Raw genomic sequence first — 15,008 nt, 5'->3', positions numbered from 1 at the left:
GTTTCCCATTCTTAAAAACTATCCTCTAGTACCTTGTCATCTAATACACATTTGTGACACTCTTCATAATATGTGCTAAGGACATCTGCTTGCTCATGTATCTTGTCTGGGATGTGAATTGCTGATAGTCAGATTGCTTTATAGAGCCCAATAACCCAAGTGCCTGTGCTTGCAATGACATAGGTTGTGATCTTTCCCTCCTTGACGGTTTATATAATGCATGGTGGGTTTGTTGTCCGTCTGTATCTGAATGGCTGATGATATCTTTAAAGACACGAGGAAGGCTTTGAGTGCTAGATGAAATGCTCTGAGCTCCAGATAATTTATGTGGTACAAAATGTCCCTATCTCTGTTTGATCACTCTCATTGAACAGTAAAGTCCTGTAAAGGAGCTCCTCAACCTGTAAAGGAAGCTTCTGTTATTAGTATTGAATTTGTTTTTGAAAAGGGGTTCAGATCAATAAATTCTCTCTGGCACCACCAAGAAAGCGATTGTCTTGCTTGAGTTAATTTGTCTTCCAAATTGTTTTCCCTTTGTGACCATTGGTTCACCAAGCATTGCTGAAGAGGTCTCATTCTCAGCTTCACATTGGGAACAATGTTCACACATGAGGCCATTGACCCCAGCACAGAGGCAACCCTTCTTGCTGCAGGGTGAAGATTTGACATGAGGACAAGGCATTTGTCCTGAATTGAAGATACTCTCTCTTCGGAAGTATAAACTTTTGCGTTTATCGCATTCAGCATTGCTCCTAGGTAAGAGATTCTTTGAACTGGAGTGGGTATGGACATTTAATAAATGATTTAAAAACCTAGACTTTTCAACAGATTTACAGTCATAATGTAACCTCTTTGTACTTTTTGTGAAATGCAAGCTTTTAGAAGCCAGTATTCCAAGTATGGACAGATGAATATTCTTATCCCTCTCTTGTGGGCCACCACTACTGCCATGCATTTGGAGAATGTGTGTGGTGCAGATTTCTGATTGAAGGGAGTACTGATAATTGGTGTTTTGCAGTCGGTTTTGGTGGGAGTGGAAAAGGAATGGGCCTGAAATGTAGAAAAGATCCACGATCTACAATACTTAATGCCCGTTAATCCCTTTAGATTAAAGTGCACCATGCCATATGCAAGGATACGTTTCACCCCACTAGACTGGGGAACATAGGAGGGGGTATGAGATTTTCACTGTCTTGTTCTTAAAGATTGTCTTCCTCTTGAAGTTGGGGATTTCCTCTGAGTTGTTTTTTGCTTTGAAGTGTGTCATTGTTAGGGGTATCTCTGTGACTGTGTGAATTGTTGTTGCTGTTGCTGACTGTAAGGCCAAAGAGGGGTTGGAACCCCACACTGGCAGAATCACTTTTCTTCAAGGCCCACTGCCTTCAATGTTTCTGCCTAATTTTTCATTATCTGCATCTCCTCCACTGCATGTTGGGTAAATAAAGACGTCCGCGAAAAGGGAGGTTCATAATTTTTTGTTGTGCCTCTTGTTTAAGTGTGATTAGATGTAGCTGTGAGGATTGTGTAATGGATATTGTGTGGCAATATTTGGTTACCGTCAACTCTGTGAAGTCCACCGCAGCACTAATTATTCGGTTGACAGCCAATTAATTTTCTTGTAAAGTTTCAGTATACTCTTGTTGTCAGTATTTAGGAAGATCCTGAAATAAATAAACCCATACCCTCACAAATTTCCCTTTTATACACCTAAGGACCTGCATTCTTCAGTTGTGAGGTAGCAGTGCTGCAAACATTTCTTCGAACACCATTAATGCATTTACTCTTATGCTCTGGGGGAGCTGTACTTTCTGGTGCTGAAGCAGTCTTTTTCTGATTTATGTAACTATGACAAGAGTATGGTTCGGGTTCTGATCCTAATAACTCAGCGTCCTGCTGTGGAGATTTAAATTTTTTAAGCAACACTGCTTTTACAGTGGCTGAAATAAAAAAAACATCTTCAACTATTTCCAATAGTTCTGGAACTAAGAGCAAAAGAGGCTTTGAGACCGCTCTATTCTTCTAGGTTTCCAGGATAACAGATATTGTTGGTTGTGGATTATCTAGAGCTATATTTCAATTTTTCGCAACTCTAATGAGGACTTCCTGAAAAGTAGTGATGTCACCCACTTGTAAAGATCGAGAAGGAGAAGCCACAGGTGAATTTGCCATGTGTGGCGTGGCGTTGCGTCATCTGTGAACATAAACAGAGAGGTAGTTCTCTTTGGGACGATCTCTGTCTTGTTCTTTGTGGAGACGTCTTTGGAGAAAGAGCAGGAAACATTGATGTCTGCCTTGAAACCATTTTAGGTGAAAGACTAACAGCCACATGCATCAAGCGATTTAGGAATCGCAAACAGTGCGAATCTCAAAAATCGGCCGTTTGCGATTCCTAAATCACTATTTGAGATGCATCAAACCAAAATTAAATAAATCGCTATTTTTAGTGATTTCTAAAAATGCGATTGCATTTAAGGAATCGCAATTTGCGATTCCTTAAATGCAATGCATGACACCTAAAACAAATTGCGAATTCGCAATTAGGAGGAAAAAATTACCATGAGGTTGGACCTCATGGTAATTTGCGAAAAAGCTGAAAAATGCAATTTTGTGCATTTTTCAAACTGTCATGTTGTGCACACACATGCCCTTAGGGCATGTGTGTGCACAACATATGTGCATAGATTGATTTCAGGGGTTCAACAGGGTGTCCTTTGGACACCCCTGCACCCTTGAAATCGCAATCTTAATTTGCGATTAGCTTATTGTGAATCGCAAATTGAGATTGTCTTTCCATTCATTCCTACGGGCCTTTTGGCCCATAGGAATCAATGGGAAGGGATTCCTAAATTGCGATTCGCAATTTGTGAATCGCAATTAAGGAAAAATAAGGAATGGCTAAAAAAATTGCGATTTTTTGATGCATTGCCGTTTGCGATTCCTTAATTGCGATTCCTTGATTTTCGCAATTAAGGAATCGCAAACGGAAACAATGATGCATGTACCTGTAAGAGGTGTTAATGGATGTTGGAATTGCTCCTCAAGTTGGATTATTGGCTTCATTGGCCTAAAATGTGAATGATGAGGCTCTGGTGTAATTGGATAAACCGTCTCTGAGATAGCCTCTGTTAGACGCTATTCTCTTTTTTGGTGTATTTGTAAATTGTGTGGTACAAAATCTGGGTGAATTTCAACACATCTGAGAAGACAATTGCGATGAATGTAAAGAGATTGATGACCACACAGAGAAAATTAAAGAGGTGGAGATCCAAATATATATTGTTTTGTGGACATCAATGGAGATGGAGTTCGACCTCGATTCCTAGTTATCGAAGATCTCGATGGCGAACGATGAGTTCTCATCGACAATGGCAGTTTTGACGACAAAGGTTCGTTTCTTGATGTTGAATGATGTCTGTGTCTTTTCACGATGCTGACTATGTGCTGTCAAACCTTCATTTGTTTCTTCAATAGCGGGGTGACATGGAAGTTTCAAGAAAGTTTACATACTAAACTAAAAGATACTAATCTTGTCTTTGGATATCCATGATGACCCAGTTGCTTTGAGCGCCCAGCAGAGTGTTGAGTCCGACTGATGATACTCAGTGTCTCTATCTTATCTCATTCCCTTTTCCCCATATCTACTGCTAACTAACATATTCCTACTGTGTGTGGTTGCCCGTGGATAGGAAAAAGAGATGGACAAGTTCATCACTCCAGTACAATACAATACAATACAATTTGTAAAGCGCGCTACATACCCGTGGGGGTCTCAAGGCGCTGATGGGGGGGGGGTGGCTGCTACTGATCGAAGAGCCAGGTCTTGAGGAGTCTCCTGAAGGTCGGCAGGTCCTGGGTCTGTCGCAGGTGCGTAGGGAGATTGTTCCAGGTCTTGACGGCGAGGTAGGAGAAGGATCTGCCGCCGGCGGTGGATTTTCGGGTGCGAGGTACTATGGCGAGGTTGGCAGAGCGGAGGTTGCAGGTGGGGGTGTGGAAGTTGAGTCGGTGGTTGAGGTATACTGGTCCGGTGTTGTGGAGGGCCTTGTGTGCGTGGATGAGGAGTATGAAGGTGATCCTCTTGTTGACGGGGAGCCAGTGCAGGTCTCTCAGGTGGGGTGTGATGTTGTTGCGTCATGGGATGTTGAAGATGAGTCGTGCCGCGGCGTTCTGGATGCGTTGCAGCCGCTTTAGGAGCTTGGTTGTTTTTCCTGCATAGAGGGCGTTACCGTAGTCCAGTCTGCTGGTGATGAGGGCGTGGGGGACGGTCCTTCTAGTGTCGTGGGGGATCCATTTGAAAATTCTGCGGAGCATTCGGAGGGTGTTGAAGCAGGATGTGGAAACTGCGTTGACTTGCTTGGTCGTCCCAGGCTGAGGGGGCAGAGCCGAGGATGAGGATCTCCGTCTTGTCTGAGTTCAGCTTCAATCTTCTGTGCTTCATCCATTCGGCGACGGCCTTCATTCCTCTGTGGAGGTTGGCTTTGGCGGTCTCCGGTGAGGGAGATGATCAGCTGGGTGTCGTCGGCGTAGGAGATGATGTTGAGGCTATGTTGTCGCGCGACGTGGGTGAGTGGTGCCATGTAGATGTTGACCAGCATCAGGCTGAGGGAGGATCCCCGTGGGACGCCGCAGATGATCTCGGTGGTCTTGGAGCGAAAGGGTGGGAGGCGGACGCTCTGGGTTCTGCCGGTGAGGAAGGATGTGGTCAGGCCAGGGCCTTCTCTTGGATTCCGGCGTCATGGAGGCTTGCTGTTAGGGTGCGGTGGCAGACCGTGTCGAAGGCTGCTGATAGGTCTAGAAGGATGAGGGCGGCTGTTTCTCCTTTGTCCATCAGGATCCTGATGTCGTCGGTGGCAGCGATGAGGGCGGTCTCAGTGCAGTGGTTGCTGTGGAAGCCTGACTGAGATGGGTCCAGGATGTTGTTGTCTTCGAGATAGCGGGACAGTTGTCTGTTCACAATCTTCTCCGTGACTTTCGCCGGGATGGGGAGCAGAGAGATGGGCCGGAAGTTCTTGAGGTCGTTGGGGTCCACCTTTGGTTTCTTCAGTAGGGTGTTGATCTCGGCGTGCTTCCAGCTCTCTGGGAAGGTTGCTGTCTCCAAGGAAGAGTTGATTGTTTTCCGGAGATGGGGTGCGATGATTGCGCTGGCTTTGTTGAAGATGTGGTGAGGGCATGGGTCAGATGGGGATCCGGAGTGTATGGAGTTCATGGTCTTGATGGTGTCTTCATCGCGGACGTTGGTCCAGGTGGTCAGACGGCTGGTGCGGGTGGAGGTCGCAGGACTGGTTGTCTCGGCGGTGTATGTCGGCGATCTTGCGGTGAAAGAAGGTGGCCAGTGAGTCGCACAGGTCCTGAGAGGGTGGGATGTCGTTGGGGTTGGAGCTAGGGTTAGAGAGTTCTTTCACGATGTTGAAGAGCTCTTGGAGTTGTGTGCGTTGTTGTCTAAGCGATCTTTGAAGGCGGTCCTCTTGGCGGTCCTGATGAGTTGGTGGTGTTGGCGGGTGGCATTCTTGTGGGCTCTGTAGCTGTCTGGTGCAAGGTCGCGGCACCATTTCTTCTCCAGCTTCCGACAGGTGTGCTTGGAGGTCCAGAGGTCTTCGGTGAACCACGCAGCTTTTTTGTTGGTGTGATTGGTTGCGGGGGTCTTGGTTGGGGCGAGGGTGTCGGCGCAGTTGTTGATCCACTGTTTTAGGTTGGTGGCGGCCGTGTCGGGGTTGGTGGGGTCGACCGGTGGTCTCAGGGCAAGGGTGGTGGTCTATTGGTCCTTGGTGACTTTGCCCCAGCAGCGGCGTGGCAACTGTTGAGCGTGGTGGTGCGTAGTGGGTTTCCTGAAGGTGAAGTGGATGCATCTGTGGTCGGTCCAGTGGGGTTCGGTGGTGTGGTTGAAGGAGACGTGGGGACTTGCGGAGATGGGGTCCAGTGTGTGTCCGGCGGCGTGGGTGGGTGTCGCCACGAGCTGTTTGAGTCCGAGGTTGGCGAGGTTGTCGATTAGGGCTGTGGAGTTGACGTCGTTGTTGTTCTCGAGGTGGAAGTTCAGGTCCCCGAGGAGGATGTAGTCCGTGGAGGCGAGGGCGTGGGTGCTGAATGCTGATGAGGTCGGCGATGGTGTCGCTGAACTGTGGTCGGGGTCCGGGTGGTCTGTAGATGAGTGTTCCTCTGAGGATTGTGTTGAGGTCGGTGTTGATCTGGAAGTGCATGTGTTCGGCGGTGGTGAGGGTGTCTTCGGTGTTGGTCGAGACTCTGAGGGTGTCTTTGTGGATGATGGCGATTCCTCCTCCCACTCCGTTAGTGCAGTCCCTGTGGGAGATCTTAAGTCTTAAGACTGTCTTAAGACTGTCTTAAGTCTGTCTTAAGTCTGTCTTAAGTCTGTCTTAAGTCAAAGTTCAGTCAAACTTCAGTCAAACTTAAGACAAAATCCTAACTTTACTACTACTAAATGCCTTCTGTGAATAACAAAAATAGTAGGACAGATTTAAGACAGACTTAAGACCGACTTAAGACAGACTTAAGACAGACTTAAGACAGATTTAAGACAAAATCTTAACATTACTACTACTAAATGCCTTCTGTGAATACCAAAAGTAGTACGTTTAGGATTTTGTATTAAGTTAGTTCTGTGAATCTGCCCATCGAATACACCACAAAAGAGACTCCTCACAGGATTATATAAAAATATAGTATTTTGTACATAAGATAGACCAAAACAACATGAATCATAAATACTATGCATATTATGCAAATCCTTAGATAGTACTTGTTATCCAGCACAATGCAAGAATCAAAAAGACATACGTCATAACATCAGTGCATGCAATGCCAGTTAGATAGAGGACAAATGCAAATCCTCAAATATCACCATAAGTACATGGATCATAAAGTATCCACATACAAACCATAAATACTTTGCAGGCAATGCAGACTGGTTTAGCAACATAACATGAATCCCACATATAACCATAACAATGTAGGGCCCAGCACATCTGCAGTCCTACTAACAGGGTTATGGTAGATTCTAGTGAGCCCAGCTGAAACAAGAGTATTTATGAATCACATTGGAGGGCAGAGGGACACCCGCGCGCCTACTAAATGTACTATGGTAAAGTGAGGAGCCCCTTCTGGGGAAATGCAGACAAAAATACACTCCCAATCAATAGGGGCTTACCGGTGATGGTTGCAACAGTTCCCGCGATCCCCAGGTGGGGCCAACCCTGGCGGACTTCTCCCAACTTGGAGCAGGAAAACAGAAAGGCTCCCCAAGACCCAAACTGGGCACTTGTGTGCCAGTGCGATCAATGTCCCCCTGGTCCTGTCACCACAGGGGAAAATGGGGGACAAGGCACCGACTGGCACAATCATGCGGGGAGACCTTGTTCAGTCCCTCTTGCTCGCCTCCAGAGGATTAAGTGCAGTAGCCCGCGAGTGCATGGTGCAGCCGCTAACAGTGAAAGCTCAGCCTTTCTTTTTTTTCAAAAAGAGACCAGGCCGTCCGCAAAGAAATACAGTATGGTGGAGTCTCCTCCGTAGCCCCACCATACCTCTTAGGGCCAGCACCGCAGGGAGAGTTTTGATCACGGCTCTCAAGGGCAGCGTCCACTGCTCAGCACTGTGACTGGCGAACTCTGCTCTCCTCGTCTCTCAATGCAGAGGTGGCCTCGCCAGGGGGGGTTCTGAACAGCCGGCGGTGATGTCTGGTGCAGGGGGATGGTGCTCCAGCACAGCACATCCTCACGGAGGTTGCACGTCGCGGTTTTCCTAGCTGGGGGGAAGACGAGTTAAAAAACACACATGCTGCTATTTTTAGAAAGTAGGAAGTGCCCCACATGAGTTTCTTGCCACTACAATCAATCACACGTTTGATAAGCGATACTATTCACCGAGAATGTCTCAAGACGCTGGGGGAGGGGGGTTTCACAGGTTCCAGTCCATCAAAGAGGGGGTCTGTCGAAGAGCCAGGTTTTGAAGTTTCTTGTGAAGATGGGGAGAGATGTAGTCTGTCTGAGGTGGAGATGGAGGGCGTTCCAGGCTCTGGCCACGAGGAAGGAGAAGGAGCGGCTGCCTGATCTGGTCTTTCTGGTGAGGGGGACCACGGCCTACATTCATGAAGGTGAAAGCGCTCCGTTGGGTTATCTGCGGAGCCTGGAGTAATGCTCACTACGCTTTTGTGTACTTTAAAGAGTGCAATAAACAGCGCTCACCCCGCGCTGAATAAGAGCATGCCCTCTAAACTCTTTTTGACTGGGACTCTCAGGGGATAGAGCCCCACAGCAGAGTTGCTTGGGGCAATCTTTTCTGGCCCTGAGATTGTGGAGAACAGGGGCCAGCCAGCATGCCCTAGGAGAACACTGGTGCACTAAGTAAGGAACAGGCAGGCAGGCTAGCACATAACGTTATTTGGCAGAGTGGCAGTCCCTCCAGCAGCCCAGCAAGCAGCAGGCCAGCACAAGAATCAAGTAGTCCATACGATGGTTCCTTTTGGCATCACAGCAGTCCTCTGGCAAGTTTCTGAGCAGATTCTAGAGACAGCAGTGCATGGTTACAAGTCCACACAGTGTCTAAAAACATTGCGACAAAGCCCCTTTACTTACACTCAAAATGTCTTTGATCAAGAGGTGACTTCAAAGGAACCCATAAAAGTGTGCAACAATCCCAGGCTCAAGATGTCATTGGGGGTAAATTAGCCCTTTGTTTGAGGGCCAGACACAACCTATATAAATGTAAAGTGTGAACAACCTCTCCCAGCTGAGGAAGACCATCAGCAAGCAGATAAATGCAGCTGTAACCACTGTCACACCCAGCCCTTCCTGTGTTGTGGCTGTCTAGAAAGTATGCACCAAGTGCAGCTGTCACCCAGCCCTAGATGTGTATTAGAGTCAGGCTGTAAAGCACAAAGAGTCATAAGCACAGAGCTATACCCACTTTCTAAAAGTGCCATTTCTAAAATAGTAGTGCAAAATCCAACTACACCAGTAACCAGGATTTATCACCACTATTCTAAACATACAAAACATAGCAATGCCACTCCTTCGTGATCAGGAATTACAACTTAAAAAATATATGAGGGAAATCCCAATGCAAGCCTATCAGAGGAGTAGGCCTCACAGCAGTGAAAAACGAAATAGCCTGTTGGTCACTACCAGTACATGCCACTCATAAAGGCACATGTCTTACCTTTTACTGACACAGCTCCCTGCCCATAGGGCTTACTAGGGCCTACCTTAGGGTTGACCTATGTGTAATAAAAGGGGAATTGCCACATCAAGGTGGCAGTAAACTGCGCACCCAAGCCCTGCCGTGGCAGGCCTGAGAGGGGTTTAAAAGACTACTTCTATGGATGGCACCAGTGCAGCAGGCCCGCTGGTAGCATTTAATTTACAGGCCCTGGGTATATGGGATACCACTCTACAAGGGAGTTACAAGTAAATCAAATAAGGTAAAGAGGAGTAAACCAATTATACCATGTTTAGAGGAGACAGCACATGCACTTTAGCACTGATTAGCAGTGGCAAAGTGCCCAGAATCCTAAAGCCTCCATAAAAGCGGGGAAGGTAAAAAGTTGGGGGATGACCCTGCAGAAAGAGCCAGGCCTAACAAAAACAGCCAGCAGAATTTTTCAATTCTGTTTAGTTTCTTGCATGAAATTTAAAAATAAACCATGCCATTTACAAAGAATAAATATATTGAATTCAGTACTCATTTTCAAAATACCTTAAGATCAGTGCTTACTGTTCTTCCAGTGTTTTATTTTCTTTTTACCTTTTTTTCAACAATGCCTTACCAACAGGCAGTGGAAAAGCCACTATCTTAGTACTTGCATTAAAAAGGCAGGACTCCGTGTCTTTGCCAATACATGTCTAAACATTTTTTGTGGTTAATTTCTAACTGCGCAACAACGTGTACATTGTTAAATGTATTGGAAGAGACCGAGAGTATAACAAATTGTAATATGAAATTATCTGCCCTACAGTCTACCTTAATTTGTTCTTACACACAGTGAAATATGATGCCTCACAATATTGAATTCAAAAGAGTTTCCTTCTCAACCAATTGCAAATTAGTATATGATCAATTTGATGTCCGAAACTTAGAGGTTAAGATAAGCGGGGAATGCATCCTGAGTGTAGAGCCAGCAAAACGCTCAGTCAGAATCCTCCATGATATTGCACTTTTGTGATTTGCAAACAAAGCACAAAATCAGCAATTCTGGAAAAATCTGCAGTTTTTACAAAAATGACTGCAAAATTGGAGTGAAACAAACCTGACCCGTCTTTACTGGTTCTGCGCTGCAGCTGAACCTGTAAAAGGCGGGTGAGCAACAGGCTAGCAGGCAGCAGAGGTGTTATATTCCTCTGGCGCCTGCCTTTAAAATGCACGGTGCCCCCTTCTATGCAATTAGCCTCCGGCCAGTCTCCTGCTGACACTGAAGGAGCTTTCACCTCACTCCTGCCCCCACACCCTATGCTGCACTTTCTTACTCCTCTCCCTTGGTTGGCCACACTCCCTCTGCTGCCCTCTGTCTCCTGTTTGACCCTAATCTCTTCCCACGTCTCCTCTTTTTATTTTGCATTTTTTTAATAGTGTGAACTTGGCACAAGTCATTAGTCCACCTTCCCTACCCTACAGATACGTCAGTATTTCTGACGTATCTGTATAGCGCAAAAGTGACGCATTGCTGGAGTGTGTCACAAAAGTGACGCAACTCCAGCAATGTGTCCTTTCACATGGGGCAAGCCCCATGTGAAAGGGCCTGCGTCAGAGAAATTGACTCATTTGTGTCCTAGAAGTGGCGCAGTGAAATCCTATAGATTTCACGGCATCACTTCTATGACCCTGTCTTGCGTCAGAACGCCCCCCCCTGCATACATTATACCTGGCGTAGGTATAATGTAGCGGAAGGGGTTTACAAAGTGACGCATCTACCTAGATGCGTCACTGTGTAAATATGGTGCAACAAGGCACATTTTTTACGCTGCTGGTGCGTCACAAAAAGTGACGCACCGGCGGCGTAAAAGTGACGCACGGCCCCATAAAGGAGGCCCCAGGTTTCCAGAGGCAGCTCCTTCACTAGGGCGGAGGAGTGTCGCCCCACTGCTTTCTCGCAGTGCAAGCAGAAACATAAAATGGTAATAACTACCACTTTTATGTTTCTGCTTCTTGCACTGTGGGAAAGCAGAAGGGTTTGGTTGCGAGTGAGCGGGGCTGCTCTGCAGGCAAGGATGGGCAGGGGAGGAGTGGTGTGCCCACTCCTGAGAGCGCATGACAGGTTTGGTCGGCCCTCTGGGGCGGACCAAACCGGTCATGCGCACTCTGTCCTTCTCCATGCAGGCTGCAATGCAACCTACGTGGAGAACATGGGCGGGCATTACCCCCTGGCTGGGCGGCGTCCCGACCAATCACAACGCTGCTTACAGCGTTGTGATTGGCTTAGGGGTGGGAGTCTGGCTGCCTGCTTCTTGTTCCTGCCGGAGGCAGGAGAGCAGGAGAGGAGCAGAGACAACGCGGGACCACGCCGGCAGGAAGGTAAATTAATTTGTTTTATCATTAAATTAAACCACCGTGCTACCCCCTTACCACTTGATCCTCCACCCCCCCGCCCCTCCCACTCGTGAGTCATGCCGGATACGACTGCTGGTGTCATATCGCAATCTGCTTTCGATGGTGCCAGACACCCCTCGGTTCCAGGGGATGTGCAGCTGGAGACTCTCTGAGGTTACAGATTGTGACTGCGCAGTCTCCAGTAGTGACAGAGCACAGGAAGGGCAGAATTTTTGTGACATGTACATTTTCTGCCTACCGCAAAAATACAGCGAAGTTTGACGTTTTGGACTTTAAATTTTGCTTTTTTTGGGTGCAAAATGTATCCACCAAAAAGCAGCAAAATCATGGGGGGGGGGGGGGGGTCTGAATCAGTATAGCAGCCCCAAGGTATATAATATTAAGAGTGAAAATTACCTATTTCTGGAGAATGACAAAGGACTTATACACTCAGGCCAGCCAGAATCAAGGCCCATTAGTAATTTTGATACTGGCAAGTAGGTTTTTAATTCCTGTACTTTTAGCCGAGGACATTCGACTGATAAATCCAGATGAAATCTACAATGAGGTATAGGGTATGCGTGGAAACTGACAAATGTTGATGTGCCGTTCCCATAAATGTCTGCACATTACTTTAAATTAAAATTAGCTTGCAATGAAAACATCTCATCAGTTACACAGCCTGATGCTGATTTCTTGGGATGGTAAATTCCTGAGGATAGTTCAATATTTAACCCTCTTTCTGGAGTTAAATGAATTTTTCAATGGGCATACGTCTATCTGGGTAAGTGAAATATTAAGGAAAAAAACTATATGGTAACAGATGTAGCTGGAAATGCAGTACTTGGGTATAAGTAGCACGTGTATGTGTTCTTTGTGTTACCTGTTGCGTCTGCCTGTAATTTTAATACCATTTCTTCAATTTCGTCCTTTTCCTCTTTTTTAGGAGGAATGATCCCAAAGTCACGCAATACATCGTTCCACTCAGTATCTTCATTGGGATCCTATGTATAAATGTGAAATGTTTTGAATTAGAACATTCACCTTCATGAAAAACCAACACTATACAATATTTACTCTTTACATGCGCCCTTCAGTAGCAAATAAGTTTCACCGGCTAGGTACTTCACTGATTCCCCCCCTGTCTTTCCAACCAATACCAGTTTGTTCACAATGGAACCGCATGTCACAAAAGATTCCTATCACATGTGAAGTACACCAGGTTCCATACTGTCTCCTGTCATCTCCAAAATCTTCTCTGCTTCAGGCATCCAAGGGCTCAAACACCACGTGTACATCACCAGCGCCTACCTGAAGCTTAATTGAACCAAGACAGAATTCCTATTGTTTGTCAAGAACAACAAACAAGATACAGTTGGATTCTATTATAGGACCGGAGGCTTCGTATTATGCTTTTATTTCATTTTAATGCCACACACAGCAGCAAATGAAATCTTTGCATATCAAAACAAAACTACATTTCCCATGATGCAAACACCACATCACTTCCTGCAATAGCCCTTAAGAGCCAGGTGATACCGGATATCGTCCTCTTTCTTTGCTGCTCACGCAGCCAGTTAAGTAACTTTTGATTGCCTTGCTATTGTGCTATGTGCTTGCAACTTGATTACATTGTGATGCTAATGTTTCTTTTAGTGCGCCGCTTTAGCGCTTGCTAATACGTGTGTTCGTGTTGTGTTTATGTGGGGCTTTGCCTTGGTTTGCACCGGGTCGCTGTCGCACCACCCCGCTGCCTTCGGGGGTGCGCGAGAAGCCCGTTGCCCGGTGTTGTTAAGCGCGATCTGTAGCGCGCGAGCGTTAGGCGGTCAGCGCTTCCCCCGTTCCTGGGAGGTGTTCGCTGACTCTCGAACGCCGGGAAATAAATGCACCTTACCCGCGATGCGGGTCTTTTCATTGTAACGCTGATAATAATAGAAACAATATTCACCGGTACCGCCCCGCCCCCGGCGGGCTTGTTTTTCATTGAAATTGAGCGCGGAGGCCTCCCTAATCGGCCGAGAGCGCTGGGTCATTTAGTTTCACTTTCCCCTCACTAGGTTTCGACGTGCATAGCCCAATTGGGCTGGTTTTGGTAGGATTGGGCTACGCACGTCGCTACTGCCCGTTTATAGGTCGTTTTAGATCGTTCTTTTCCCCATTCCAGCCAGGATAGTTGGTAGAGCAGGATTCCTACACCTCTTTGGCTGAAAAAATGTTCAGGGCCTGGAGGGAGCACACTTCCTGTATACTTTTGACTGCTTTTGCCCCATCTACGCCCTGAGGGCTGCAAGAACTCTTCTACAGCACTGCTGAGGAGCTGGGCACCGGTGATTAGACTGTGCTGTGGGTTGGCTCCCCCCTTACTCCTCTCCAAATAATTTTCTAACCTCATGAATAGGTCCATTTACAAATTTGGCACCACTATGGAGGATTGGGTTACCTATGAAGAGGATGATGCTGATTATCAAGAGGAAGTGCCTAATGCTTCCATTGAGGATAATATTGTTGATGCCCTGGACGCCTCCGTCCAGGATTCCGTCAACATGGCCCTGGAGAAGACAGTTCCGGGAACTGTACAACTAGCACTGGCAACTGCCTTAGAACCTATCACTAAACAATTGGAAAGGTTTGCCAAGCGCCATGGTCATTCTAAACCTGCAGCCCCTAATAAGGACGGGGCTCCCTCTTCGGATTCTCAATCTCAGGCTTGGCCTCATTCCTATTCCTTGTCCTCTTTGCCTGCGCATGAACCCCACAAGTCGAAGGACACGGACACTGACACCGATACGGACACTACCTCCACTGATACCCCTGACGAGTCTCCCCCAAGAAAGAAGACTAGGAAGTCCAAGAATGTGGAGTCTGCTCCTCCTGTGTCCACTCCCTTTACCTTCAACCCGGCTGACATTGTGCATCCGAGGTCGTCTGATTGGCTCCTAGCGCTGGAGGTTGCCGCCTATCTACATGACAACCTCCATAAAAGTTTCGATAAGGAGGTGAGGAATAGGCTTCGGTCTGAGTGCCCTAGACCGAACCTCTCCGACAAGGTCGCAGAAACTCCTGATATAGACTCTAGTATGCTGACCTTCCTGAAAAAGTTCACAAAAGACCCTAAAAAAGGCATTGACCTCGCCTGGAGGGTGTGACAGGATACACTCCTCGACGTTGTGGTACCCCTAGCAAAGATCTTAGAGATGGCAGGAGACAGGTGCCACGATGGATCCACATGTTCTGGCAGGTTGGACTCAGAGGACGATATGCCTCTTGGGCAATGCTAATTGTGCAATTTCCACAGAGCGACGTAAGTCTCTCTTTATGAGGATGGATTCCAACCTCACTGAGTTAGCAGCAGCTGAGCTGATGTGGGTACCTTAACAACCCTCGATAAAGCCCAGTCAGGAATAAAGAGTGTTTTTCAAGCTGGTGTTTTTAAAAGGGCCGGACGAGGTCGGGGATGCTCGTTTGGCCGCCAGTCATTCCAG

The 15,008-nt window shown here is 47.0% G+C and overlaps 1 protein-coding gene across 4 annotated transcripts in view; it reads right to left on the bottom strand.

Annotated features, from left to right (window-relative positions):
• Positions 1-15,008, bottom strand: part of PDCL2 (phosducin like 2) — a 474,415-nt gene that overhangs the window by 389,294 nt on the left and 70,113 nt on the right. For 3 of the 4 annotated variants that reach the window (XM_078678175.1, XM_078678173.1, XM_078678174.1), the window contains one exon: positions 12,410-12,530. The exons of the other annotated variant lie outside the window; for it this stretch is intronic. In XM_078678175.1, the coding sequence (XP_078534301.1) occupies positions 12,410-12,530 (121 nt within the window). The remainder of the gene's footprint in view (positions 1-12,409; positions 12,531-15,008) is intronic. 4 annotated transcript variants of the gene reach the window in all.

This window comes from Lissotriton helveticus, chromosome 2_2, assembly GCF_964261635.1.
Source record: "Lissotriton helveticus chromosome 2_2, aLisHel1.1, whole genome shotgun sequence".
NCBI lineage: Eukaryota > Metazoa > Chordata > Amphibia > Caudata > Salamandridae > Lissotriton > Lissotriton helveticus.
This window is presented reverse-complemented; position numbering and strand designations above follow the sequence as displayed.